The sequence below is a fragment of the Capsella rubella genome, unplaced genomic scaffold, assembly GCF_000375325.1.
Source record: "Capsella rubella cultivar Monte Gargano unplaced genomic scaffold, Caprub1_0 scaffold_2, whole genome shotgun sequence".
Lineage (NCBI taxonomy): Eukaryota > Viridiplantae > Streptophyta > Magnoliopsida > Brassicales > Brassicaceae > Capsella > Capsella rubella.
Window position 1 is genome coordinate 9,993,044 of NW_006238922.1, and position 27,819 is coordinate 10,020,862.

The 27,819-nt window shown below is 35.7% G+C and overlaps 5 protein-coding genes across 6 annotated transcripts; 1 reads left to right on the plus strand and 4 right to left on the minus strand.

The window, feature by feature from the left end:
• The first annotated feature begins 3,967 nt into the window (after positions 1-3,967).
• LOC17895163 (homeobox protein knotted-1-like 2) lies at positions 3,968-8,833 on the plus strand. Of its 2 annotated transcripts, none has more exons than XM_006301561.2 (5): positions 3,968-4,400; positions 4,665-4,790; positions 4,889-5,027; positions 7,997-8,241; positions 8,378-8,833. In XM_006301561.2, the coding sequence occupies exons 1-5, from the start codon at positions 4,119-4,121 to the stop codon at positions 8,546-8,548; spliced, it is 963 nt and encodes a 320-aa protein (XP_006301623.1). In that variant the 5' UTR covers positions 3,968-4,118; the 3' UTR covers positions 8,549-8,833. The 2 variants fall into 2 exon arrangements, with proteins under 2 accessions (XP_006301623.1, XP_023643870.1); XM_023788102.1 differs by having other exon boundaries at positions 8,382-8,486.
• Positions 8,834-9,151: 318 nt separating this feature from the next.
• On the minus strand, positions 9,152-12,173 carry LOC17894911 (carotenoid 9,10(9',10')-cleavage dioxygenase 1). Its single transcript, XM_023788224.1, has 14 exons — positions 12,054-12,173; positions 11,911-11,981; positions 11,800-11,814; positions 11,562-11,673; positions 11,133-11,232; positions 10,987-11,049; positions 10,768-10,878; positions 10,505-10,689; positions 10,214-10,352; positions 10,025-10,142; positions 9,828-9,929; positions 9,490-9,741; positions 9,295-9,406; positions 9,152-9,181 (listed from the first exon to the last, which is right to left on the minus strand). Exons 1-14 carry the CDS (start codon positions 12,156-12,158, stop codon positions 9,152-9,154), a joined length of 1,515 nt encoding a protein of 504 aa, XP_023643992.1. The 5' UTR covers positions 12,159-12,173.
• Positions 12,174-14,469: 2,296 nt separating this feature from the next.
• Positions 14,470-18,495, minus strand: LOC17894365 (carotenoid 9,10(9',10')-cleavage dioxygenase 1). The gene is made up of 14 exons (XM_006301944.2): positions 17,974-18,495; positions 17,829-17,899; positions 17,715-17,729; positions 17,484-17,595; positions 16,704-16,803; positions 16,559-16,621; positions 16,355-16,465; positions 16,084-16,268; positions 15,844-15,982; positions 15,629-15,746; positions 15,435-15,536; positions 15,078-15,329; positions 14,883-14,994; positions 14,470-14,804 (listed from the first exon to the last, which is right to left on the minus strand). The coding sequence occupies exons 1-14, from the start codon at positions 18,421-18,423 to the stop codon at positions 14,775-14,777; spliced, it is 1,860 nt and encodes a 619-aa protein (XP_006302006.1). The 5' UTR covers positions 18,424-18,495; the 3' UTR covers positions 14,470-14,774.
• A 2,607-nt stretch (positions 18,496-21,102) lies between these two features.
• On the minus strand, positions 21,103-23,954 carry LOC17895129 (cysteine-rich receptor-like protein kinase 2). Its single transcript, XM_006300776.2, has 7 exons — positions 23,046-23,954; positions 22,838-22,951; positions 22,619-22,758; positions 22,308-22,518; positions 21,975-22,209; positions 21,720-21,870; positions 21,103-21,625 (listed from the first exon to the last, which is right to left on the minus strand). The coding sequence occupies exons 1-7, from the start codon at positions 23,812-23,814 to the stop codon at positions 21,296-21,298; spliced, it is 1,950 nt and encodes a 649-aa protein (XP_006300838.1). The 5' UTR covers positions 23,815-23,954; the 3' UTR covers positions 21,103-21,295.
• Positions 23,955-24,649: 695 nt separating this feature from the next.
• LOC17894662 (cysteine-rich receptor-like protein kinase 3) lies at positions 24,650-27,816 on the minus strand. Its single transcript, XM_006301653.2, has 8 exons — positions 27,204-27,816; positions 26,722-27,110; positions 26,516-26,629; positions 26,262-26,401; positions 25,948-26,158; positions 25,624-25,858; positions 25,384-25,528; positions 24,650-25,288 (listed from the first exon to the last, which is right to left on the minus strand). Exons 1-8 carry the CDS (start codon positions 27,593-27,595, stop codon positions 24,956-24,958), a joined length of 1,959 nt encoding a protein of 652 aa, XP_006301715.1. The 5' UTR covers positions 27,596-27,816; the 3' UTR covers positions 24,650-24,955.
• Between the last annotated feature and the right edge of the window lie 3 nt (positions 27,817-27,819).

Here is a 27,819-nt window from a genome sequence, read left to right on the forward strand (position 1 = left end):
TAAAAATGTCATAAGCCATTTTTTTAATAAGTGGACCAAACCCTGGCTAATTTATTCTCGTGAGTATAGAACTATATTTATATATTTCGATTTTTCGAATTGCCTGTTGACATGATTTCGTATGCATTTGACTAAACTATACCACCATTCTAGATATATAGATACGTGTAATCATTTTGATCTTTTCTAGTTTAATAATTGACTTAAATAAGATGTATTAGCTTTTTTAGCTCAGTATAAACGTGGTGGTTGTAATTTGTGAGCTCTCTAATGTCAGAAAGTCAGCTACCTAGTAATTGCACTTTTGGAATAGTAATAGATAGGTTTCCATCGTCTAATTTTTATACACGGCTAAATAATGGACATAACCAAACCAATATATTTATCTGAAGTCAAATGAAAAAAAAAAAAACATCTCCAAATAACTTGACCCAAAATAAAACCAGAAAAATACAAAGATCCTTATTTTAGACAAGAATCCTAACAAAACATCTACCATATATATCTTTAAAAATAATAAACTAAAAACTTACGAAAAAGAACAAGTGGACTAGTGGTTCTTATTTGTCTTCTCACCAAATCCGAATTTGGATCCGGTCTCTTTTATAGAGAGATGTATAATTTGTAAGGACATAAAAAAAAAATTTATTTTGATATATGTTCGCAAATTCGCAATGTCCATCAGCCAAAGTTTACTATTACGTGGTAACAATAGAAAAAAGAGAGTAGAACACAATCTGTTGTAAGAAATCTTCGAAAGTTTTTTAAAATAACGAAATAAAGTAAGAAATCTTCGAAAGTTTTTTAAAATAACGAAATAAAGACAAAATATACATTTGATGATGGACCACAGACAAAACTCAAAGGACCACTTCACAATAAACATTTGAGGATGGAGAACATAAAACACTTTTGCATATCAGGATGCTTGATTTATATTGTTTTTGTTTTAATGCATGTCCACGACATCCCCAGATCATAGGAAATGAAATCAATATGCATGCTATACAGTAATTTATAATTAAATTTTTTATTTTGTCATCTGTTGTTATTATATATTAATCAGGTCAAAAGACGAGCATTACAAGGTCAACACCAAAATTTTTGGTCAGAAGAATTTTTTTTCCATTACGTACAGAACTTAGAGCATGTCCAATGGTAGTATGCTATCAAAATTTTTTAGTAATTTTTTACTAATAAATGTTGTAATTTTTGAAACTAAAATTTTTTTGAAGATAATTAAAATTATCCACCTCCAATGGTAAAACTCTTAATTGGAGTTCTTAAAAAAAATTTGAAAACTAAAATTTTATAAAACATAAAAATTATTAATTTGTAACACACATAATATAAACATAACTAAAAGATAATAAAAACACATAATACAAATCATATTTTAATTGTTGCCAAAGTTTTGCTAAATATTCTTAACCAGATCAGACAAGAGATGAAATTGTTTTGTTGCTTAAGAGAACTAGAGAGAGATGGAGAGTTTTTTGTTTTGGTTGTAAGAGAAAGATAAGTTCAAAAATACATCTTTTCAAATACCACTTTTAAAAAGTATTCCATTTTCAAACTTTATCAAAAACCATTGAAAATGTTGAAATTTATCCAAATATGTGTGTGATCTTATAAGTATACACAAAAAAATTATAAATATTTCATAAATAGCGTAAAAGTAATTATAAGAACATTTTTAAAACCTTATAAACACTTTTAAAAACCTTTTTAAAACTTTATAAAACTTGTATAAAAGATTTAAAACATTATAAAATATTTGTATCGAATCTCCCCGTAGTATTTATTATATAGAAGTATTTTATAAATCGTATAAAACTTTATAATTTTTCATATTTAAATATTTTTTGCTTTTTTTCTTAAACTGACACGTGTCCCTAAGAAACTACTTCAAAACTTTTTAAATAAGAGATATCTCTTAACTTAATATTGATTTTTGATTTATTTTTTATCCTTTTATTTCTAAGATACTGGTTAAAAAACCTGCATTGGACATGGTCTTAGAGTACAGGTATTTTAGAAAACTAAACATATATATTTTAGTAGATGCTCATAGTTGCTGTCTTAATAAGGCAATAGCTATTCTTCTCCACTCTATTTTAAAAGCTTTGTTCCTCAATACAAATGTGAAAATAAATAACCCATAATTTACTTTTTTGTCCTTATAGAAAACTTTCATTGCTATTATTTCCCCAGCCACTGTGAAACTTTGGTGTATGTTATATAAGAGGCTTTGGCACAACGACGGATGAAGAAATAAAAGATCAAGTGGTTCTGTGATATGTTTGCATAGATCACAAAAACCATAACTTCCAAAGCAAGAAAAATAGCAACATAGCAAGTAAATAACATATGAGTTTAAGACTAGGAATTTCCCAAAAAAAAAACAAACCATAACAATTAACAAGTGTAATAAGAAGATCAGCAGACACAATTTGTTAACAAAATAGTAGTATTATAGAGTTATTTTTTTTTTTGAAACATAAGTATTAATTATAGAGTTTTTTGGTCAGCACAATAGTATATTATAAATAAGACACAACAACATAAGATAGATCCACGGGGAAAAATCCATAAGAAACACACTTGAGTGGACGTACAGTACCAGCCTCTCACTGATTATGCAAACTTGATCCAATAATTTTAGTCGTTGTTTTTTGTTGTTTTCATTTTTCCTGCAAGACATGGACTCATAATGGGAGGTTCGGACCAAAAGCTTTCTTAATCAAATCTGGAACGTTATGCGTTATGCCCACATCGCTATTATTTTCTCGACGATAATGATCGTATAGAAACTTGTGAACCCAAAAATCAGATCCAACAAAACTCTGTCCTTTTTATAAGTTTTTAATACATAAAGCTTTATGTCAGTTGAAAAATTCACACTAAAGTAGTCCGACGGATATGTCAATCAACCTGTCCATCAACAAAAAGACTTTTACGACAATGTTTTTGTTTTTGCGGAAAAATAAATGAAATGGATCACTGGATCGGGTTTTGGAGTAGATCCATGCACAAATATGGGTTTTCTTGAAATAAGGTTTTTTAAATTACCAGCTTGAAATAAGTTTTATGAATGATTAATCTTATAAAAAACCTGCAGGTTCGATTACCATAAAAGGAAATTATATATTTTAAGTTGATATTATACGGCTATACGCTATAATCAGATTTCTTTTGAATATAACAAAAACAAAAGTGCTATTAGTCGAGTGGCCACTAAAAAACCTAAATCCACAGAAGCAATTAACAAAAATTAATTATTGCTCACTAAGGAGATCTTGATGACTGTGATCGACAAGGAGAGCGCTTAGGTAACGTACACATGATACATTGAAACACAACTTTATAAAAAAATCAATGGAGTGAAATTGAAGTTGAACCGATCCGGTTTGACAAACTAGAATTTGTGTAAGTGTCGGCCACCGTAATTGGAATAGAAAAGCGTATTACGTAATTAGGTCATTTACGGACGTGCAAATTCTTCCCTTCGAACTGTTTATTCCGGTCACGATTCAAATTACTATTCTGCAACTTGTTTTTGTTAACAAAAGGTTTGAGGAATAATTAATTTATACATATATATCAAAAACATATAAATATGACAAGAAAAATTAAAAAGACTACTATTGAATTACGAAGAAAAAGACAAGTAAGGTGATCACAGGGTAAATATATCTTTTTGTCCGAATCGTATTCCTTAACACATACGGCAAACCTTGATATTCTTTCTTCCTTTTTCACTCTCTTTGAAATCTAATGTATCTGATATATATTTTCATTTTTTCAAAGAACTATGCAAATTTCTATAGGACCGGTACACAAAAATAGACAGACCTTATGGCTAGTTTCGTAATTTTTGCTTTTCCTTGCAACATTAATGTTTTTGTTTCTGGCTGAAATATTAACGATCCTTGTCCTCTCAGACAACACTTCCGAGCCCGACCCAACTTGGCCAAGTCTTTTTTCATTGTCTTGTTGAACCGGCGGTTTCATATTTTCTTTCAACTCTCTTATTTTCGTGCTGGTTCAGTAGTAAGCAAAACAACTAAACAAGCCAAGGCTGGTGCGGATCGCAGAGACGTATCATATTCATACTTATGGATAGAATGTGTGGTTTCCGTTCGACGGCAGACTACTCGGAGAAACCGGCGCTGATGATGATACCGTCCGATTACCAGCCTTTGCTCTGTTCATCAGCCGGAGATAATCGTCAGTTTGTATCCGACGAACTCGCTACCGCTTTGTCGTCTGAGAGACCTTCGACAGCTCCGCGTATTCGAAAACCTGAGGATAACTTCTCGCTCGGCTTGATCAAATCGAAGATTGCTTGTCATCCTTTGTATCCTCGCTTGCTCCAAACCTATATCGATTGCCAAAAGGTGGTTTCATGACCATTAACCATACCAAATCAGTACTGTGCTTTGAAGGTTTTTAGGGTTAACTTAAGCCTCAATGATTATTACATGCTGTCACATCTATGTGCCTCGTATTCCCTAATTATTTGTTTTTGTTGCAATTTTAGTATGTTCCTTCCTCTTTAGTGTTAAACCCCAATTTTTTTACCCTAAGATAAGATGGTTATTGATTAAACAATTGAATTTAAAGTTGATGTGTTTTTTTTTTTTTGGTTATTGGATTCATAGGTGGGAGCACCGATGGAGATAACGTGTATTTTGGAAGAGATTCAGAGAGAGAACGATGTGTACAAGAAGCGAGATGCTACTCTAATGGCTTGCTTTGGAGATGATCCTGATCTTGACGAATTCATGGTTTCTTTCTTACTAGTCCTTTGGTCTCATTTTTGATCTTATATATCTCTTTTTGTTCTTTAAGAAACTTTTTTTTTTTTGGTGTGGTGCGATTCAAGGAAACCTACTGTGATATTTTGGTTAAATACAAATCTGATCTCGCGAGGCCGTTCGATGAGGCTACTAATTTTTTGAACAAGATCGAAACGCAGCTTCAGAACCTGTGCATTGGTCCCGTGTCAGTTACAGGACTTTCAGGTCAGCGCACTAGATCATGATCTCTCTTTCTAGGTTTAATGTATTTTTGATTTCTTGTTCACTCTCTTGTAGTGAATTTTTTATTGATCTTTGTGCAATATCCTCGATCTCTATGTCCTTGCACTAATTTTCACCTTACAAATTGAGCGGATTTGAAAATCTCTCCCCATAACTTTCCCTTTACATTTTAGGAATTGATTGCATATCTTCTGAGTTCTGACCGATTATTTTGTTTCCTTTTATATTTTTACCTTTTTAGTAATAAAAAAAAAATACATAGAACGACAAAGATTTATTGTAGCTGAAGGAAGTAGATCCGGTTAGAGAACCCAAGGTATAACAGTTAGAAACAAACAACAAAAGAAAACACTTAAACCCTAGTTTTGGAGGAAACCATGATTGCTTCAGTACATCTTACATATTTTGTAAAATCTTGGAAACAAGATAAATCATGCGTTAGATGGATGCATGAACTTGGCACAAAGCTTTGTGCCATTTAGTTTCTTTCATCAGTTAGTTATATGGTTTAGCAGTGGGGGTATCAGTTATAAGTGGTGTTAAGGGGTAGGATTTTCACTGCTATTGATATTATTTTTCTAGTGATCTTTTGGTGTGTTATACTTTTCTTTTGTTTCTTTATAATATACTTGTAATATTATCTTCTCTCCTTTGTCAGAAGAAGAAAAATGGGTCTACGAAAGCAAAAACTTTTGCGCTAGAGATTCTGATTATGACATTTCAGTGTCGTACTGACACTTTTTTTTTTTTGTTAATTTGCTTCTTCCCTGTGAAAATCCAATGATAGAGAAAAAACCTAGTCATAAGTTCCACTTATTTTCTTCAGCTTGTTGCTTGGCTCCATGTTTAGATTATCTGAGTGGCTAGCTATTTCTTATGTTGTTTTCATCTTCATTAAAACCGATGGGTAAAACAAAACTTAATTTATTAGTTCTTGATATCTCCAACTTCTCTTGGTGAATGAACCAAAGTTTATACTGCTTTTTTCATAGGATGTGTCAGACTTACATTGTATCCCTATCACTTTCGTTGATACTGTTATAGAGAGAACACAAATCATTGTGTATAATGAGTATAACATTAACTTGAATAGTTTTCTTAGTATATGTCATAGTTGGCCATAAAAAATGCTTGATGGCCAATTTGTCTATATTCTACATGTCATGGTTAATTTGTGTTTACTATTTCTTTGAGGTAATTGTTTTTTTTTTTGGTCATATTTGAGGTAATTCTATAGTATCTTATTTGATGCCATGTGTGTTCTTAATTAAGAAGTACTAAACTTTGTAAGCAAGCAGCCCAAATATGGCAAGAATAGGTTATATATAAGGGATGCTTTAGTTGCCTTGTGATTATATAAGGGATGCTTTACTTGGTCTTTGGACTATAGTACTATATTAATCTACTAACCACGTTAGCTTGTCAGAGTGCGTGTGTTTTGTTTTAAGTAAACAAAACATTCCACTAGATTAGGGATTATTAATTAATTAATCATATTCTATTAAAGTTTTGTGACACTTTTGAGTTGGTCTAAGCTTATGTTTGTGGGCATTTTATCGTCAATCTTTTCATATCCTAAAATAAAACATTGCATGTAGATTATAATCTCTATTCCTAGAAAACTCAGTTGGCTAGAATCTAAAGCCTGTTGTGCTGAACTAAGTACTATGTCATGGCACATTAGTTGCTTCACCAATAGTCCTTACGAACAAAGCTTGAATTAGAAACCTTTTAGCTTTAAAAAAAAAAAAAAATTCTCAATAGAAGAAGTTGGAGATAACTAGAAATATAGGGGGTGGTCGGGTGTCACATGTACTCCCGTGGATTCCGCTGGTGGAACCCTCTCCGACCCAATCACAACTCTCTCTTTTAAGCATTTGTGCTGATTTGATTTGATTATAAAGGAAAAGTTAGAAAGAAAAAAAATAGGGGAGAGACATGGGGTTTCACCTCTGTACAACGCAATCATCTATGACTAAATGCTTTTTTAACTCCAGCTTAGTGGTTGTCATTTCCTCTGTGCGTTTGTTCCCCTGCTGGGCCAATGCAATTTCCACGTGTCTACTTCTTTTTGGGAAGTGTACAAGTCCATCTAGTTTTATATCAGTGCATGTTCTCTCTTTCATTGCATTAGATATAAACCAAGCATATTATGAACCAGATTCGGCTAATAGGTAAAAGAACAATCTGAGTTATGCCTTCCTCAACTAGCAATGGTTAATGGATGATGGTAGGTGTGAGCTATCTTTGTCTGATTTGCCTAGGGATCCACATGTGTTGAATGTTCTTTATATCTTTCCACATGTTTTAGTCCAAAACTCATTGCTTCTTTAATAATACCTGGGCAATCGTAGGTATTAGTGTCCTTGTTCTCTAACTCATACTTGGAGATCACTTGTTGGAAAATTCTAGTGCAAATATTTTTTGCCATTAATCATGTGTTAAAATTTTTAACTTAAAAACTCCTTAAATTAGAGGCTCCCCTTTTGATAGCAGCAGCATACACAGGAGTCACAAATGGGCCATTACATAATCAAAAGATCATAAATGCTGGGGAAGCGTTTTTTCCGGGGGTTCTCTTAAAAGTCTCATAAAGCCAAAGGTGACATGTGTCGTGACACAGATGGGCAGTGGTAAGCCCCAGAGAGCAGGTCGTCCCCTGACTACTAGTGTGGACTGTGGCTAATGCGAAAACTATTTAGTGTCTCTTCTTTATACTTTTTGGCTCTTTTCTTTTTTTAGCCACTTAGCCATTTAGCCGAGCCTTGCTAGTTATGTTTTAACATTATTTGATTAGGTGGTAGAATTTTTTTTTCTACATTGTCAAGTTTACTCCCATACATTAATCTCCTAATGCATTTTTATTGATATTACACGTATTTTTTGGCTCAAACATTGGAAGATAAGCACTATTGAATCTTTAACATGACATTGTTCTTATGTATGAACAGATGATGGAATGGTCTCATCTGACGAGGAACTAAGAGAAGATGATGATAACGTAGAAGCACATGAAAGCCAACAAATAAGCAATGACCGGGATCTCAAGGACCAACTGCTGCGTAAGTTCGGTAGCCATATTAGTTCATTGAAACTCGAGTTCTCTAAGAAGAAGAAGAAAGGAAAGCTACCAAGAGAAGCAAGACAAGCGTTGCTCGATTGGTGGAGTGTTCATTATACATGGCCTTACCCCACTGTAAGTCCCCATTCTGATTTCACCTTAAGCTAGTATACTCTCATGGAGACATGATATTAATTTGTTCCAACATGTCAATCCTAGGCTAACAACTATAGGTGTGTTAATAATATTCGGGTCACAAAAATGTGTGTAGGAAGGTGACAAAATAGCTCTGGCTGAAGAAACGGGTTTGGATCAAAAACAAATCAACAATTGGTTTATAAACCAAAGGAAACGTCATTGGAAGCCTTCGGAGAACATGCCGTTAGCAATGATGGCCGATTCTAGTGAATTATTATTTACTGAGAATGAAAAAGAGACATGAGAATTCACATGTAGTACGTTGTATGATTTTACAATTGATTTCCCAAGGTAAAAAAACGAGTAAAAGGCTTTGGCATTACATGGGACGTCATCGCCAAAATGTATAGGTTATATGTTTTCGTATTAGAAATAGTGGCAATGTCAAAGACCCTCATCCTCCAATGGTCCAAATTGATAGCTTACTGATTTCTTTGAACCTTAGATAGAACTAATAATTTATTTTCATCAGGTTCTTGTCATTGTTCACAACTAAAACTAGTTCGTGTTATCGTATGGTTAATGTGTATTATATCAACCAGTTGTAATAGGAATAGCATGGTTCAAATAAAGTTTCACAAAATTTGATTATTGAATCCACTTTATTTGGTGGCCAACGTTTTGATTTTAGTTTATAGGTTTTTTCAAAAAGTTTTGGGGGGCAACGTTTCATATTTCGAGTCCTTCACTAATTCGGGAAAAAAAACAGAGGGAGCAGAGACTGTTTTTTTTTTTTTTTTTTTTTTTTTTTTTTTTTAGTTTTCGTTTAAAGTTATTTCCCTCGTTGCCTTGCGGAATAAGGCAATGACGATACTAAATGAGGTAGTATCTACGCACACGTCTTGGATTATGTAATAGTCTGCTTCAGGAGTTGTTCCTACGAATACAAGACACAACACAATGGTGGTTACAAATACAAGACACAACACAATAGTGGTTATGAGATGCATCGCTCATAATGAGAAGATAAATGGGTATAGCGTTTAGAACCTCTGTAAGAAAAAAGGCATGGAAGCCATACGGGACCCTATGCGGTAGCTCCACTACTGCCACAGTCTCATCAGACATTGTTTTTGCGTCTATCACCTTCAGACATGATTTCCTGTCCATTTTCAATCACCATATCAGGAAGACACAAAAGAAACGAGTGATAACTGATCATAAGGATTTAGTAGGAGAGCTTACCCAGAGTTTTCATCATGAACAAAGAATAACAAGTAACCATCATCTTCTTCTTCTGCTGCCCCGCGCGGGACATATACAGCCTCTGAACCATATCTGCCTTGTCCGAGCTCATATATTCCTTTGATATTTCCCCCTACTTCCAGCATTTTTTTCCCTTCCTCGGCTTCGGCATGCAGATCAAACTTGATAACTCCTATAACCTTTAATACTGCACTATTATCTAGTATTGTTCCATATACATATCTATGTTTCCTAAATGCATTAAACAAACAAAATAACTATTAGGCATGACGAGGGACTCAAGTGCATATCACAAGGATAAGCGTGGAAGCTCATACTTCAAAGTATAAAACTCGTTGATTTTGGGAAATTCAATTGGAGATGCTGATAGTTTTTTTTGAGAGGCTGAGCCCGTTTTCATGTTGAATCTGATTTCGTACCTACACACGTAACATTTTGATGTCAATATAGATATATATGCACGGTTTACGAGAGAGGAGAACACACGATGTAAACAGGTCAGGGATATTCTTACAGTTCGCTACTACAAATTTCAAGTTTTTCTTTTACATATCCGCCGACCATGTCAATATTTGGATTCTCAAGACGACAAGTGATGAGGACGACTTCATCATCTTCTTCCCAAGCATTGGCTGGATATATATATTATAAGTCATTCACACATAATGCAAACGTAAAGAGACATAGAAAAACATGCACACACCAGTGTGAGATATATAGCAGTTGGGAAGCTCAAACCATCTAATCATGAGGTCATCCTTGGCATAGCGTGGAAGAACACCAAAACGAGCCTTTTTTGTGGGATCAAATGAGATTATCATTTTGTTCTCCTTCACCATTTCCTTGGAATCAATATAAATACACATGAATGTATAAGCGTACGTACGGGGCAATATATTTCTATTATTAATTTGCTTTGTACTCTTCTAACGAAAGTGTGTATATGAGAGTCAAAACTTTATTGGGTAGCCATTAAGCTTGATGAGTAACATACCTTTGGCTTTAAGAGCATAGGAAGATCCATGAAAATTGCATAATTCTTAGTGATAGCAAAATCATGCATCATGATTGGCTCTGATATAGTAATTGTGACTGGATCATGCATAATGCCATTTTTCGAGATCACTCTGTATGTGAGATAAGGCGGTATAACCGAATAGCCGAATGTAAACATTTCACCTACAAAGGTTAGTCAATCAAGTCAACCAGAAAATTAAAATAATTTGTTTATAAAGAGAAAAGTGAAAAGCTACGTACCCGTGACCGGGTCAACTTTTGGGTGAGCAGTGAAGGAGTGTGTCAATCTCTTGTCATAATCTATCATTCCAAGAGTTTTCAGGTCTCCATCTTCTAAAACTTTGACGACATCTACAAACGGAAGATGCGGTTTTTTTAAAAAGGCCTGGTGTTGCTCTCACTTTGGACCAAGCTATCCCAAAACAAAAACGATGATGAGGTTGTGTTATATAGGCTTACATGGCTTATCTGCCTCATGTAACGCTAGAAGTTTTCCATGGTGGTATATGAGTGATGTATTAGCTAATGCATTAATAAAAACAGAAGTGAGGTTTTTAAGATACAAGAAGCGAGTGTAAAAGGGATAAAAGAGGAAGTAGCCAAACCAGTTCCATCTCCGTAAGAATTATCCAATACTTTCAGATTATTTCTCACTTGTTGCATAATGGTCGTAAGTAATCCGAAAACCCCCTTTAGGTCCCCAATCTGCAAATTATTACAAGAGCAATTAAAACAACACACTGAAGATTGTATGATTATCATACACAATTCAGCATGAACAATGTCATGCTAAAGAGTAACTTCTGGTTTTCCTTTAAGAAAATGTATTATCATTTTATTTATTTTTAAAAAATTGGTAATTATTTCAATTATATTTTGACCCCGATAAAAAATATTTATGGGTCACCTCCAGTACTAAATCATACATATCTTACGGATACCAAATCAAATTTGTAAAATTTGCCAATATGGGGCCATATAAAAATGTACATAATATTAATTAATATTGAGGCCTAAGGAAAATGTCTTGTCACCTTCATGAATTTGGCAGCTCCGAAAAACTCCTCTTGCTTAAGACGTGATGTCCTAACATATCGTGAAACATAAGCTGCTTTCCCATCCTTGATGCGTACCCCATGTATCATCCTACGAAATGTTTATACGACATGAAAGACGATTCCAGTACTTGAGCTAAAAGGTAGTCCATAAAGCTCTAATCTCCAAAATGATAAATAAAGTACAAAAAGGTTAAGAATCAAAATATTCACGTACCCATCACCATCAACCCTGAAAAGAGAAGAGGGAAGTACATTAGTAGCAAGCGACCATGAATATGAAATATTGGTGTAATCAAATGGAAGAAGAGAATAGAAGAGAACGTGCCAGTGATATCCGGCCAGAGGAACAAACTTGGGATTTGGACCAATCCTCAAAAATTCACCATTCAAGCATCCCTGAAGATGAGAAGAGACGGTCAGAAACCCTAAACCTCTGAAAAGAATAGAGTAAAAGAAGGTGGAGCTTACTGGAAGAGTTCCATGAACGGGAAGATCCTTGGTGGGAGGAGTTTCATCCCGGAGGGGAGCGAAGTTTCTTGAGAGGTAGCTGAGAGGGAGAGAAGCATCGTGCATGTGCTTGACGACAAGGCTCTCCAGAAGATCGAGAAGCTTAGAGGAGAAATCCTTGGACGGTTTAGGATTGACAGATACAATGCTGCCATTACTAAGCTCCTCCTCCACGGTTGTAGGATTGATGAGATTTAAAGAAGGCGAGCTACTCGTAGGTACAGACCTGACCATTTTTTGCGGGCTGGCCCATAATTTAGCTATATAGAGTCTGGATGGAAGTGTGGTACGGTAGTGGTGCAGTGACCTTAGTAGTGGAGTCGCAGCTACATGGCAATAAGAGTTGAATGTGGTGGTGCCACTTAAATGGTGTTTGCAAGTAATTAGTTCCATTCCGGTTACTCTAACTCGAATATATCCTTGCAAAAGCACCCACAATTGGGGTGTTGCAACTGTGCTCTATATGTATATATATCACTTTAAGAAGAAACCAAAAATCTATCACATTATATAAAAATCTAACAAATGGTGGGCCGAAGTTAAAATGACTTTAGTATTATATTTACCACCAAAATTTGGCAAATACCTCTTTTTTTTGTTTGCTTCTTAACTCTCGTGCGAGAAAGAAGTATAGTTTACTTATCGTATACTATTATAAAAAAAAGTTCTCCACTAGAACATTCCATCAAAAGTGTTTAAAATTAAAGAAGAGAGCGAAAAAAGAGAGATAGTAAGAAGAGAGAGAAAAAAGAGAATGTCGGGGAAAAAATTTTCCTTTTCTATTTTATTCATGGACAAACCATAATATGGTACGTCGCGTTGCTTATGCGATATTTCTGTGCCCAAGAAAAGCAACGTTATTTCATCTTATGGGACCTTCAACCTTATTTTTGTATTTAATTTGGTCCACTTATACAATAAACAACTCCTTAAATCTCACCACTGGAGTTGATCTAATGTATTTGTTTCGCCAATAGTTTTCCAGAGTCGTCTGTTTTCTTTTGTTTGCTTTACCATTTCTAGCTATAGAGATGATGATCATTGAACATACAGAGACTTCTAATGGTAAATCTGCATTAGTTAACGTAAATACTCATAATCTATTTGGCTACGTTTAAAACAATAACCTTTGATAGATTAGATAGAATAGTCCGTACGTTAACCCAAAAACAAAACAAAAAAACATATGAAAAACGTTTTATGGTCACTGCCGCCGGTGTCACATGACAAATCTTTCTTTTAAAATTTTTGTTTGAATTGAGTCGATTACAAAGGAAGAGGTTAAAAGAGCAAATAGGGGAGACACATGTGAGTTTTGTGACCTTGTCACTTCTCTACAAAACAAATCGTCTTTTTCAACTCTTGCTTCCTGGGCCATGCACTGATTTCATCCGAGCGTACAAGAATCTCCCTATATACACTACTGCTGCCATACGTTCTCCTTCTCACATCGTCAATGCATGAAACACAGAGGATGCTGATCCCCAGACAAGACAAAAATAATTGAAATTGCATGGCACAACAAGAGAACACAAAGCAGCAGTTGAAAAGGATTGGGAGAGAGTGAGAGATGAATCATGATGATGGCTTTGTAACTATATACATTTTTTTTTGGTTTTTTAAACTGTAACTAATTCTGTTTAAATAAATAAAAACAAAAAAAAAAGCAAAAATAATCTGTGAAAATATTCTCTTTATTTGGAAGTTTTAAAAATGTTAATGTGAATATTAAAAAAAAATCATAAAACATAAAGAAAATAATAGCAATAGTATAGAACACTGTACATGTGATTAAAAAAAATGTTATGTTTTTAAAAAACTGATAATTAGAATGATAAAATGACATTAGTATCAAGTATCGAATACTGACACACAAGGAAAACGGATTAGCATAAAATATTTAGCTATACAATTAAAATATTGTTCGAACATAAACAACACAAGTAGTAAAAAAGAGAAGAAGTAAAAAATGAATAAAATTACCCAAACATGAGACGAAGTGAAATTGTCAATAATTGTGTTTTTGAACGTAACAAAGCATAGCCTCTAAAATGTTAAATTATTGGTGGCCTAAAGCGGCCGCTTCATTCCTTATTGAAGATCCGGTCCTGACGATGTCTCTTTATTTATTATGCATATAGCATAATTAGAACCTAATCATCTTCAGGGATGTTGATTTTTAAACACTGGTTTGTTTTACAATATATCATTTAGCCGAGCGTACAAGTATCTATAGCTATCTACACAATATACTGTTGCTGCCATGCCTTCTCCTATTACAATATTTTGTTTTTTTTTGGTTACACGTTGTTGGGTCATAAGTACGTGCGAAACAAGCGTGCATTGATCTTATCTTCCGCAGACAATAGTCTCTAAACCTTATCATCCAACGGATCATTATTACAACTTAATATAGTAGTAACGGCTCGTAACTTGTGGAAACTGACAAGTTACGTATACACACACTCATTAACTCACACCCGTAATTACACATACATACTTGCTTATATAATTATATAAAATCATATACTTATAATATACTACCATAATCAATTATACATAAACTAATATATATTAGGTCTTGTAAGGGAAGATTGCTTTTGAATTGTCGATAACGTTAATGCCCTCGTTGCCCTACGGAATGCATGAGGCGTGATGATACTAGATGAGGCCATTCTTTGCTTATATAGGAGTTTGTCCTTGGAGTTGTTCCTGTGGACACAGTAATGGTTATGAGATGCATCTCTTGTAGTTAAAGAGGAGATGATATATGGGTTTAGCGTTTAGAACCTCTGTAAGAAACAAGGCATGGAAGCCATATGGGACCCTATGCGGTAGCTCCACCACTGCCACAGTCTCAGCCGACATTGTTTTTGCGTCTATCACCTTCAGACATGATTTCCTGTCCATTTTCAATCATCATATTAGGAAGACACAAAAGAAACGAGTGATAACTGATCATAAGGATTGAGTAGGAGAGCTTACCCAGTGTTTTCATCATGAACAAAGAATAACAAGTAACCATCGTCTTCTTCTTCAGCTGCCCCGCGCGGGACATACACAGCCTCTGAACCGGATCTGCCTTGTCCCAGCTCATATATTCCTTCAATATTGCCTCCTACTTGCAGGATTTTGTTTCCTGTCTCAGCTTCAGCTTGCAGATCAAACTTGATAATTCCTGTAACCTTTAGTACTGCAGTGGTGTCTAGTACCGTTCCATATACATATCTATGTTTCCTAAATGCAACAAACAAACAAAATAACCATTAGGTATGCCGAGGGACTCAACTCTCAAGTGCATATCAACAACACACAAGGATTAAGGGTGGAAACAGCTCATACTTGCCAATATAAAACTCGTTGATTTTCGGAAGTTCAAGCGGAGATGCCGATAATTTTTTTTGAGAGGCTGATCCCGTTTTCATGTTGAATCTAATTTCGTACCTACACACGTACGTAATATTTGAGGAGAGTAGTATGTGCATGGTTTACGAGAGTGGAGAAACACACGATGCAAACAGGTCAGTGATTCTTACAGTTCTCTACTACAATGTTCAACTTTTTCTTTCGCATTTCCGCTGAATATGTTAATATCTGGATTATCATGACGACAAGTGATGAGGACGACTTCATCATCTTCTTCCCAAGCATTGGCTGGATATATGTGTAGGAAGTCATTTACACAATATATATATATATATATATATATAATGTAAATGTAAACAGACATAGGAAAACAATAAGCACACACCATTGTGAGCTATGAAGCAGTTGGGAAGCTCAAACCATTTAATCATGAGGTCATTCTTGGCATAGCGAGGAAGAACACCAAAACGAGCATTTTTTGTGGGATCATATGAGATTACCGTTTTATCTTCTTTCACCATTTCCTTTGAATTAATTTCAATTATATGATTTAGACTCTTCCAAAAAAAAGTACATGAGAGGTAAAAATTTGTGGTGTAACAATTAAACAAGCTTCATGAGATACCTTTGGTTTGATATGCATAGGAAGATCCATGAAAATTGCATAATTCTCAGTGATAGCAAAATCATGCATCATGGTAGGCTCTGATATAGTAATTGTGACTGGGTCATGCATAGTGCCATCTTTCGAGATCACTCTGTATGTGAGATAAGGTGGTGTATACGAATAGCCGAATATAAACATTTCACCTGCAGAGGGAGTCCATGATGGGTCATCATGCCAACAGAAATAGTAATAACTTGTTTCTCAAGGAAAAAAAAAAGTGAAAACCTACATGTAACCGGGTCAACTTTTGGGTGGGCAGTGAAGGAGTGGGTCAATCTCTTGTCATAATCTATCATACCAAGAGTTTTCAGGTCTCCATCTTCCATAACTTTGATGACATCTACAAACCGAAAGAGAAATGGGTGAATAGAATTAAACACTGCTGCCAAAATAACAGAAGATGCGGTTTTAAAAGAAATTTGGTTAGGCTTACAAGGCTTATCTGACTCATGTAATGCTAGAAGTTTTCCATTGTGGTATATGAGTGATGTATTAGCTGGTGTGCATTATAACGGAAGTGAGATTTTGTGATACAAGAAGACACTGTGGAAAGGATTAATAGAAGAAAGTAGCCAAACCAGTTCCATTTCCGTAAGAATCATCCAATACTTTCAGTTTATGTCTCACTAGTTGCATAATAGTCATAAGCAATCCGAAAACCCCCTTTAGGTCCCCAATCTGCAATTTTTTACAAGAGCAAAACAATACACTAAAGATTGACCTCACAATGCGGATTTAGACATGCAAAAAAAGTTTTTATGTATTTTACATAACAGTTACCTGATATGTGATCCTCCCAGTACTATATCATAATATATGTTTTAGGTAAATAATGTTTTTCAACAAATGTTTTCTATTTTCAGTTAACAGTTAATTTCATTTCTATGTTTTATGACTATTTCAGTTATGCAAGGTGTCTTTCTATAATTGAATTATTTTTAAATAGAAATTAAACAATTAATGTTTTGCACAAAAAAAAAAAAAAAAGAACCAAATGATGTTTGAATTTTGGAAAGAAAAAACTTGTTCACAACAAACGCATCCTTAAGCTTGTTTGAAGTTTTTAAATGCAACCTTAACAGTCAATAAATATGATATAGAGAAAAGTATATAACTAGTGTGTTACGTTGTTTTTGTTCACCAAATAATATACTCTTATATACTTTTTATAGATCATTTTAGTGAAATATGTGTCGGAACAAACTAAAATATTATTTTTAAAACATTTTGCGATCGTATGAAATAAAGTTTTCAGCTCAAAGAAAAAGACAGTAACGATAGATATTAAACAGATATACCAAATGAAAATTTTTTAAAAATTGGGGCCATAAATTTGTATAATATCAATGTCTTGTCACCTTCGTAAATTTGGCAGCTCCGAAAAACTCTTCCTGCTTAAGACGTGATGTCTTAACATATCGCGAAACATAAGCTGCTTTCCCATCCTTGATGCGTACCCCATGTATCATCCTACGAAATGTTTATACGACATGAAGGACGATTCCAGTACTTGAGCTAAAAGGTAGTCCATAAAGCTATAATCTCCAAAGATGATAAATAAAGGTCAAACATAAAAAATATTCACGTACCCATCTCCGTCAAACCTGAAAAGAGAAGAGAGAAGCACATAAGTAGGAAGCGGTACTGAATATGAAATATTAGTGTAGTAGTAAAATGGAAGAAGAGAAGAGAAGAGAACGTGCCAGTGATATCCGGCCAGAGGAACAAACTTGGGATTTGGACCAATCCTCAAAAATTCACCATTCAAGCATCCCTGAAGATGAGAAGATACAGTCAGAAATCCTAAACAACTGAAAAGAATTAAGAGTAAAAGAAGGTGGAGCTTACTGGAAGAGTTCCATGAACGGGAAGATCCTTGATGGGAGGAGTTTCATCCCGGAGGGGAGCGAAGTTGCTTGAGAGGTAGCTGAGAGGGAGAGAAGCATCGTGCATGTGCTTGACGACATGGCTCTCAAGAAGATCTAAAAGCTTAGAGGAGAAACCCTTACAAGGTTTAGGGTTGACGGAAATGATGCTGCCATCACTAAGCTGCTGCTCCTTGATCGCGCGATTGATTAGATTTGGAGAAGGCGAACTACTCGTAGATACAGACCTAGCCAACGCGTATTTTGACCAGTCCCATTTTTGTGGGATGGTCCATGAGTTAGGTATATAGAGCCTGGATGGAAGTGCGGTACGGTAGCGGTGCAGTGACCTTAGATGTGGAGTCGCCGTTAACTGGCCAAAGGAGTTGAATGTTATGCCACTCAAATGGTGTTTGCAAGTGATTAGCTCCATTCCTGTTACTCTAACTCGAATCGTTGCAAAATCACCCACGATTGCGGTGTTGCAACTGTGCTTTATGTGTAATTAGAGAGTTGTCCAAGCATCTCATGGATGAAATATTAATTTGAAAGTTCGAATGAAATTTATATTCAATTATGCTTGTGATTGCGTGCACTTTTCAGCTAAAATAAGACTTTTCTTTTCAAGTTGGTATGCTTCGACTTTGTTAGGCAAATTATTTAAGAAATGTAGGTAGAACTAACTGAGTCAATGGGAAGGAATGAGTCAACAAAATATCGAAAATATGAGAAGCAGAAGAAAGAACATGATGGAAAATATAATAATAGAGTAATGACAACTGTAACTATATGGAGAAGAAAGGAGAAAGAGTTTAGAGAAGACTCAGTTTTGTGTGGGTCGTCTGATAGTACTGGTCTCATACGACGGCTGTGACTATATAGAGAAGAAAGGAGAAAGAGTTTAGAAATGACTTAGTTTTGTGTGGGTTGTCGACTTGTCGCATAGTACTGGTCTCAAATATAGACAAGAAAGGAAAAAGAATTTAGAAACGACAGTTTTGTGTGGGCTGTCGGATAGTACTGGTCTCTCCTCTATGCTTATTTGTATTCCTAATATTTTAATACATGTAAACAGCACAAGTTGATGAGTTCACTCTTCACTGAAAACGACTTCGTAGCTGTAACGGAATCCCAAAAACAAAATTTTCAAAGCAAGAAGTGATTAAGAAGAAAAAATAGGGTTACATTGGGTTTTTATTGGGTCTCCGGTCCGCCATGACTTAATGTTTGTTCTACTGATTGGACAAGTGGGGTGACATTGCTCTATTTTATCAACCGTCCCCAAACCCCTCGAATGGGATTCATTCTTTGTTGTTTGTGGAACAGATTGATCTGTAGACTGTAGCTAAACATATCTAGCTGACTAGCTCTACAAATTTTTTATCTTGAGAATACACCAAAAGGACTCAGTTGTAGTCTCATACATGATACATCAAAATCTTTCACACAGCTTCCATAACGTGTAATGTCGCATTGTTAGGAATCATGATTCAGTTATAGTAAACCCATCTAACCAATACATTTTCTCAACAATAAATGTAATATATTCAGTGTATCATGTTTTCCTAACTCTCCCTGTTAACCATGTTTTTGCTACCACTGCTGTTGGTATGTCAAATACTCTTTTCTTTATTTTCTCTGCCGTTTCAGAGTCCATATGCTGACTGGTCTGACTTAAAAATATTGTTAGAAGATGAGTTTGTATCATAAATCACCAAACTAATATGGCAAATATATATTCTTATGCTTCTTAAAAAATTAATTAAAAAAAAAAACAAAACTTCCCAGAGAGGAGGTTCGTATCATATTCAATTTTTTTTTCTTTTTAATTTGTGTAAGATACAAACTCCTCTTGTGTATCATATCACATTAAAATAAACACATTAGGATTTGTAAGATGAATTCAATTTATTTTAGTTTATTGCTTTAAAAAACTCCAAATCCGGTGTTCCAAAAAAAAACTCCAAATCCTATATTATAAATTTAAAGCCTTAAGAAAGCCAATTAGTACGTAGTTTTGCGTTGTAAACATATGTTAGAGTCGTAAATCGAGATAAACAAATATTTTTGGGCAATAAATAATGTGAGGCAATTTTTTCGAACTATTGAGCTAGCTTTTGGGTATGAGTTATGCCAATTACTCGAGGCATTACATATATCTTTTGGGCAACATATATAGTGTAGGGTGGAATTATAACTTTGTCATGGCACATTTTAGTTGCTTTACCACTTTTAGAGATGATGATCATTGCACATACAAAGACGTTCCTACTAGTAAGATCTGCATTACTTTACCTAATATAATCATAATCTGTTAACTATAAAAGGGGTGGGGTTACATCGGGACCGGGTACGGTGTCACATGGGCAACTCTTTGTTGATATGAGATATGACTTTTTTTTTTTTTTTTTTATAATCAAAAAGGTTATAAGGCGAAACTCATACATTCTCTCAGACCCGAAACCAGAGCATGTTATATGGTTTTTTCCCAAACGCTACTCGAACCGGCGACTTCTAAACTTTTGCTAGAAATCTTTATTGATTGAGATATTAACACTTGGTCATATGAGATATGACTTTGCTACAAAAGAAAAGTTTAAGAGAGTAAATAGGGAAGATACATGGGTTTTACAGTTCTGTACAAAAACAATGCCCCAAGCCAGTGCTTGCTTGCTTGGCCTCTTCACCGGCTCTGTATGCCGCTATGCGTTAGCCAATGTCGCACTCGCCATTGTGTTGTCGTTTCCTCTCCTCTCTGCACGTTTGTTCCCTTGCTGGGCCATGCAATTTTCAACTATTTTTGTCTGGACATCAGCAACAGCAGCCTATTGTAGTACCCGTGTTTGCATTGACTATTGCCTACGTTAGCGAATCTGGCCCATAAATATTCTGTATCTTTTGTTTTATCTCGGTCTTAATGGGCTAAGGTAAGCCTTTTTATAGTGTAAGGCCCATCAGTTTCAGATTTTTTTCCTTTTCTTATCAGATCTTTTTTTTTGTATGTGTTCCGCAGATCACCTGATGTAATAAGTAGTTTCCTTTGTACATAAGGAACTATGTGAGACAGACAGTTACTGGAGAGTGGAGACAGATGTACATAAGGATAAGCAGATGTAATAAGTAGTTTCGTTTGTATCGCCATTGCATATCATCGTCATCGTCATATAATATTCAAACTACTCAATTTCATATCTATAAATATATCTTTACGTAATTAGCCTCTCTCACTGGTTTTATACACAAAATTTTTAGTTGATGCTCTCAACGATGCATTTTGTTGTTCTTCTTATACAGTTCTTCAAGGCTCATCTACCGTAGAAGGAACTTTGTGAGACAGTGGCAAGAGAAGCACAACCAGCTGAATCTCCATCAGAACCATCTCGAAGTTCCATTACTCTTTCATCCATAAACGGAGGATTACTTGGCAATGGCAGGATCTCCTCTTTGTTCTTTAGCATATGCAACAACTTTGACATTGATGGTCTTAGTGATGGGATCTCTTGAGTGCACAAGAGCCCTATTTGAACAACTCTTCCTATCTCCTTTTTGATGATGTGACTGTCAATCTGATTCTTCCAATTCAGGTTTGGATCATATATCTCCTCCAACTCTCCTGACTGAAAATGCTTCCATGCCTTCCAAAAAAACATAACACCATAATTAGTATGAGAAGTGAAATCTTACTAACTACTTCAAAGTCCTATAAAGACAAAAATATGTCTAACTTACTTCTGTAATTAAACTGTCTGAGTAATCTGACATCTTGGTTTTGGTGTTCTGCTTTCCAGTTACAATCTCTAGTACAAGAACTCCAAAGCTGTAAACATCTACCATCTCTGTTAGTTGACCGTGTGCCAAGTACTCCGGAGCCATATAGCCTCTGCAGATTCACAAGCATTTGATCAGCTCAAACATTTTAAGTTTATGAAGTAACAAAAATCACATATTTTTGAACTAATGGTGCATTTTTCTAACTATACTTACAATGTCCCTGCAATTGCAGTGCTGATATGGCTCTTATCGTCCTGGAACGACCTGGCCAGCCCAAAGTCTGCGATTTTAGCTTGAAGCTTTGAATCTAGCAGAATATTACTTGCTTTGATGTCTCTGTGAATAATCTTCACAGCTGACTGCTCATGCAGATACACCAATCCCTCAGCGGTTCCAACAATGATCGCATATCTTCTCTGCCAGTCTAGAGTTTTTCCTCTGTTCACGTCTGTAATAGTAGTAATAATGAAGAATGATTTGGTCTGATGTTGCATTCATGATTAGAAAAATGAAACTCATCAAATAATATTTATTATAAATAGTTACCGAAGATGAACCGATCAAGGCTCTTGTTCTGCAGGTATTCATAGACAAGGAGGCTCTCTGGTCCTGAGCAGCTACAACCAAGTAGCCTGACAAGGTTCTTGTGCTCAACAGTGCTGATCATGTTAACTTCATTGTAGAAATCTGATGCTCTATGTCTGTTGTTGAAGAATAACCGTTTCACAGCGATATCTCGTCCGTCTTGAAGAACCCCCTAAATTTCATAGAGATGCCACTAGATCACTCATTTGCTTTACAAGAAGGTAAAATAGTTGCAAAGAGATAGAAAGAGAAAGCCATGATCATACACATACCTTATAGACAGTACCAAACCCGCCTTGTCCAAGCTTGTTTGCCTCGTCAAATGAACCTGTGGCCTTCTCCAATGTTGAGTATTTGAAGTTCAAGCTACTGTCTTTTAGAGTTTTTGCCATTTTTTCAACATCATTTGATCCTGAAAAGCACCAAAACGCTTAGTTAAAACACTCAATATTGTTTAAACATATTCATCACAAATAAGAAACTAAGCTAACCTCTTCTCTTCTTCTGTATGGTCCGACGTTTGCAGATATAAACACCTATTGCTACTCCAATCATGAATACAACCACAGAGCTAAGTACTGAGACCACAATCACTACTACAGAGCCTGCCAAAGTCAATTAATTGGCATAAGATGGTTAGCTATAATCAAACGACTAGATTATATAGTATACCATATAATAATATCTTTATTGTGTCACCTCTTGATCTTCCGTTTCTTGGTATCTTATTCAAGAAATCTTGATCAGAGTACCTAAGGAAACAACCGGTGTGAAGCGCACGTCCTTCTGACCATGGCAAACAACCTTTGACCACAGACGCAGACGCGTTCTCCAAACACTGTTTACAAGAATCAGGACTCAAAGTTCTCCAGCAATTCGCCAACACAAACGCCGATTCAGATTCAGATTCAGCCACCTTTGAAGACGCACGAGCGTACCCTCCAGTCCCAGAAGCCACAGCAACCGCATTTCTCAGCCCTTGTCTCACCGCATCACCGAAAGTTTCACTCTTTCTCGTCTTGTTTCCACACACAACGTTATCTTCAGGTCCTCTGTATTCATTATAGAAACTATAATTCTCAGCTCTCATGAAACATCCGTCAAGAAAGATTCTACCTCCGTTCTTAGGATAACACTGCGGAAGCATAGTACGGGCTTCCGCGTAGCAGAGGACACAGTCGTTTAAAGGAAGATCTCCGTAGCACTGCGCGAGACCGTAGTTAGCATCAGGTCCTGTACCGGTAAGGGCAACTCCAAAACCAGCGGTTTGAACTTGTGTGCTGATTTTCTCCATCGTGGCTACGAAATTGGGGACGTAAGCGGTCTCGTTGTGCTCAAGATGAGGTGAGCAAGTGACTTGAACGGCTCGTGCCCTTGCGTCTCCGGTGATTGGACGGAGTAATGAAAGAAGAAACATAAAGAGACATGGAAGGTACAAAGGATGTAGATGAGTTTCCTCTTTCTTCATCTTTTTTTCAATTTTTGATTGAAAAAGATCTCTCTTTTTTTTTTGTTCTTGATCAAGGCTTCTGTGTTCTGTTTCAGAATATGAATTGAGAAAGAAGAATGATGAAACTGAAGAATTTTTAAACAAAGAGAGGAAATTTCAAAAGATTTGACTTTGATATTTTGGTGTATCTCTCTCTAGACTCTATGTGTACTGATTAGTCAAAAAAGTAAAAATTTTAATATGATATAATGTATTGGATTTTTTCTTCTAGAGCGAAGTCAGAGAGAGATATGGTTGGAGTTAAAGTCTTGTATTCACACTTGGATAACCAAACCAGCTCGATCATGTTAGAAGTCGTTGTCTTCATTCAAGTATTGTCGGTTTTATAAAACCTAAAAACCGGTGGACCAATAAATAATTGAGCTCATCTGAATTGGAGCCGGTTCGGTTTACTTGGATAATCCATTTAACCGATAGATACATTCTGAATAATTTAGGAAAAGAACAGGAAACGTCGCATGTCCGTAGTGTTTTTCAAAAACGACGAAGACGACGACATTATTCAACAGAAAAATATTAAGATATGACAAATTGGATAAACTGACGTTGGAGACCACTTTATATTTTTTAAAATAGGTTGTTGGGTTGATTTGTAGACCTAGTTGGTTGACGTCAACAAAATAATAATAATGGTGCCCTGGTCAAAGTTTTTCAAGATCCATTACAAAGAAGTAGTATACTATGTATTTCTCTATGACCTGAATCTTTTTTTTTTTTTTTGTGATTTGATATGTTTCATATCTTGTGGGTTACGTTTTCTTTTGTATAAGTTAAAACGTAGAAAAGTTGTTGATTTTGTATAAAACAGAAAACAGTATCATAAAACTCAAGAAACAAAACACATAACCGTGTAAATCGATCATAAACAAAGCTACTTAATCATAAACCGAATCACTAAAATGAAAACCGATACTCCAACCTCCTCTAACAGTGTCGTTCAGTTCCTAGCTTCTATAACATTGTCGTGGCACAGACATAATAACACTCAATTAGTTACACACGATTTAATTGTAAAATCTCATTTTTTTGTACATATGACACAAGATGATTCAGAATCCACTCTACAAGATTCTGATATATGTATCAACTATCTAAAACCTCATCTAGGTTCGAAGAAACTTGAACTCTCGGTTATGTAGTCACTCCTCGATCCTGAAGAATTAGACTGATTCGTCGTGGGAGTCATCATCATTTTTCTCATCTCTACCACACTCCCTGGATTCAGAAACGGCGGTTGAGTCGGCGTAAGAATCTCTAAACTCCCTTTCATCATTTTCACAACCGCAGACATTGCTGGCCGCTGATCAAAGGCTGCTTGAACGCAGAGCAGCCCGATTTGAAGAAGCCGTGACGCTTCTATCTTGTCAAAGTTATCCCCTAAGATTGGATCCACGGCCTCCTCCACATTGCTTGTTCTGTACAGACTCCATACCTGAAGTATGTTTTCAAGATTCAAAGAAAAGGGTTAAAGCTAAAATCAATCCATCAAGAAAGTGTTAATTACTAGTATTAGAGAGATTTATCTACCGTTTGTAAGATCGAACCAGCTTCTTGTACGAAGGCATTGTTACGTTTTCCGGTTATAACTTCAATCATAAGAACTCCGAAACTGTAAACGTCTGCTTTCTCAGTCAATTTTCCTCGTACCACATACTCTGGCGCCATGTAGCCTCTGTTTCCACAAGTGAAAAACTTCAGAAACACTCAAAAGAATTGAAAAAAGTTGGTAGAGATATAAAGTTAACAAAATCAGGTTTGAGAGTTTACAGTGTCCCGGCGATGGCAGTGCTAATATGAGTCTTGTCCTCCGGGAACAATCTAGCCAATCCAAAATCAGCAATTCTTGGAGTAAAATCATCTTCCAAAAGGATATTGCTCAGCTTAATGTCTCTATGTATGATTCTTAGATTCGACTCTTCGTGAAGATACGCCATTCCTTCAGCTGTGCCAAGTAAAATCTTGAATCTCTTCGCCCAATTCAACGGTTGAACATCTTTTCTTACTAAACCAAAATATCAATAAACACCAGTCAATAAAGATCCATGAAGACATGGTGAACAGAAAAAAAAGTTTAGGATGACAAAAACTAACCAAAGAGATAGTCGTGGAGGCTTTGATTCGCAATGTATTCATAGACCAGAAGGCTTTCAGGTCCAGTAATGCTGCATCCCAAGAGCTTAACAAGGTTCTTGTGATCAACTTGGCTTATTAGATTAACTTCATTAAAGAAATGATCAACCCATTGCTTTGTGTTGAAGAACAGTCTCTTTACTGCAACAGTCTTACCATTACTAAGAACACCCTATTCCACACACAAAAAAAAGAGAGTAAAGAATTAACCAATCAAAGTATAGGAACATCCAAAGAAGTAAATCTAGAAAATGGATGATAAGAACACAACTTACCTTATAGACAGAGCCAGATCCTCCTTGTCCTAGCTTGTTTTTGTCACTAAAATAATCTGTGGCTCTCTCGAGATTCTCATAGGAGAAACAGAGATTAGATTTGTTCGCAAGCATGAATAATGACCCTAGTTGCTTCTTCTCTACATTACATTACACACACACAAAAAAAAGATCAAGATTCAAACTTGAATGACTAATCTTGAAAAGTAAGCTTTTCCTATGACCATAAATTTGAAACATTCAAAGTCACAAACCTCTTTGTTTCTTGGCGTGTCTCTTTTTAAACAAGAAACCAACTGCAGAGACCAAAAGAACAAAAGCTACCACTGAAGATGTCACCGCCAAAATCACACCCAAATGGTTATGACCTGATCAACACAACCAATTGCTAAATCAATGCCACAATTTTGTTACAAACATATACTGCATTTAAACCAAACTTCAAGCTTATTGTACTTACCACCATTACCATCAGATGTAGAATTTCCAGAATTGTTATAAAACTTCTGAGTAGAAAACCTCAAATAACAACCAACGCCAAGAAATCGACCTTCTTCATTAACCAAACAAGAACCAATCCCCACTGAAGCTTTACTCAAACACTGACCACACCCACTACGATTAAGAGTCTCCCAACACTGAGCCAGACCATGAACCGTCACGTTCTGTCTATTCACAAAACCAGCATAGAATCCACCATTTCTCACCGCCTCCACTCTCATGTTCCTCACCAGCTCTGCAGCGTTAGCCCGAAACACTGTCCGGTTAACTCCGGTTATCTCCTTTGGAGCACATTTTGACTCGTCTTGCAAGCTTACCGTCTCATTAAAGAAACTGTAATCATCATACCTAACAAGGATAACCAAATAACAGAAATCAATCAAACCAAAAAAAAAGCTGAGATTTTTATGCGATTGAAACGAGTATCAGAGAGAATCAAACCTGATGTAGCAACCATCAGAGAAGACTTGACCACCACGAGTACCTCTTTGGAAAGGTAAGCAAAGAGGAACCTTAGCTTTGATCTGAGCGAAACACAAGTCACAATCTTTCTTATCAAGATCCTTTATACACTCTCCGTAAGCGTAGACGGTTTGGTTCGCGGTGACGTTCCTGTTGACCACTTGGCCGTAACCTCGAGCTTCCACAAGTGGAGAGACGGCGTCCATGGCGGCGAGGAAAGTGCCGACGAAGAGAGTTCTCTGTTGTAGCGGCGTTGTTCTGTTGCTGCATACCCGAGACACTGTTTCTCCTCTCGAGTCTGACACACAAGGGTTTATAAACAAACCCAGAAGAAGAAGAAGAAGAAGAAGACAAAGAGTGAGACTTGACATCTGGGTTTAGTGTTTTAAGCTTTCGAAATTGAACAAGAGAGCATTTGTGTTAAGGTTTTTTTGATCTTTTGCTCTGTTTTTTTTTTCTCTTTGAACAGATTGTTTTGGTGATAGAGAAACAAAGAAGAAGGAGGCAATATCAGATCAGAGAAGTTGAAAATGAGAAATCTTCGATTTCGGTTGTTGGGTCAAACACAAGAAGAAAGTTTACAATTTTTTTTCCA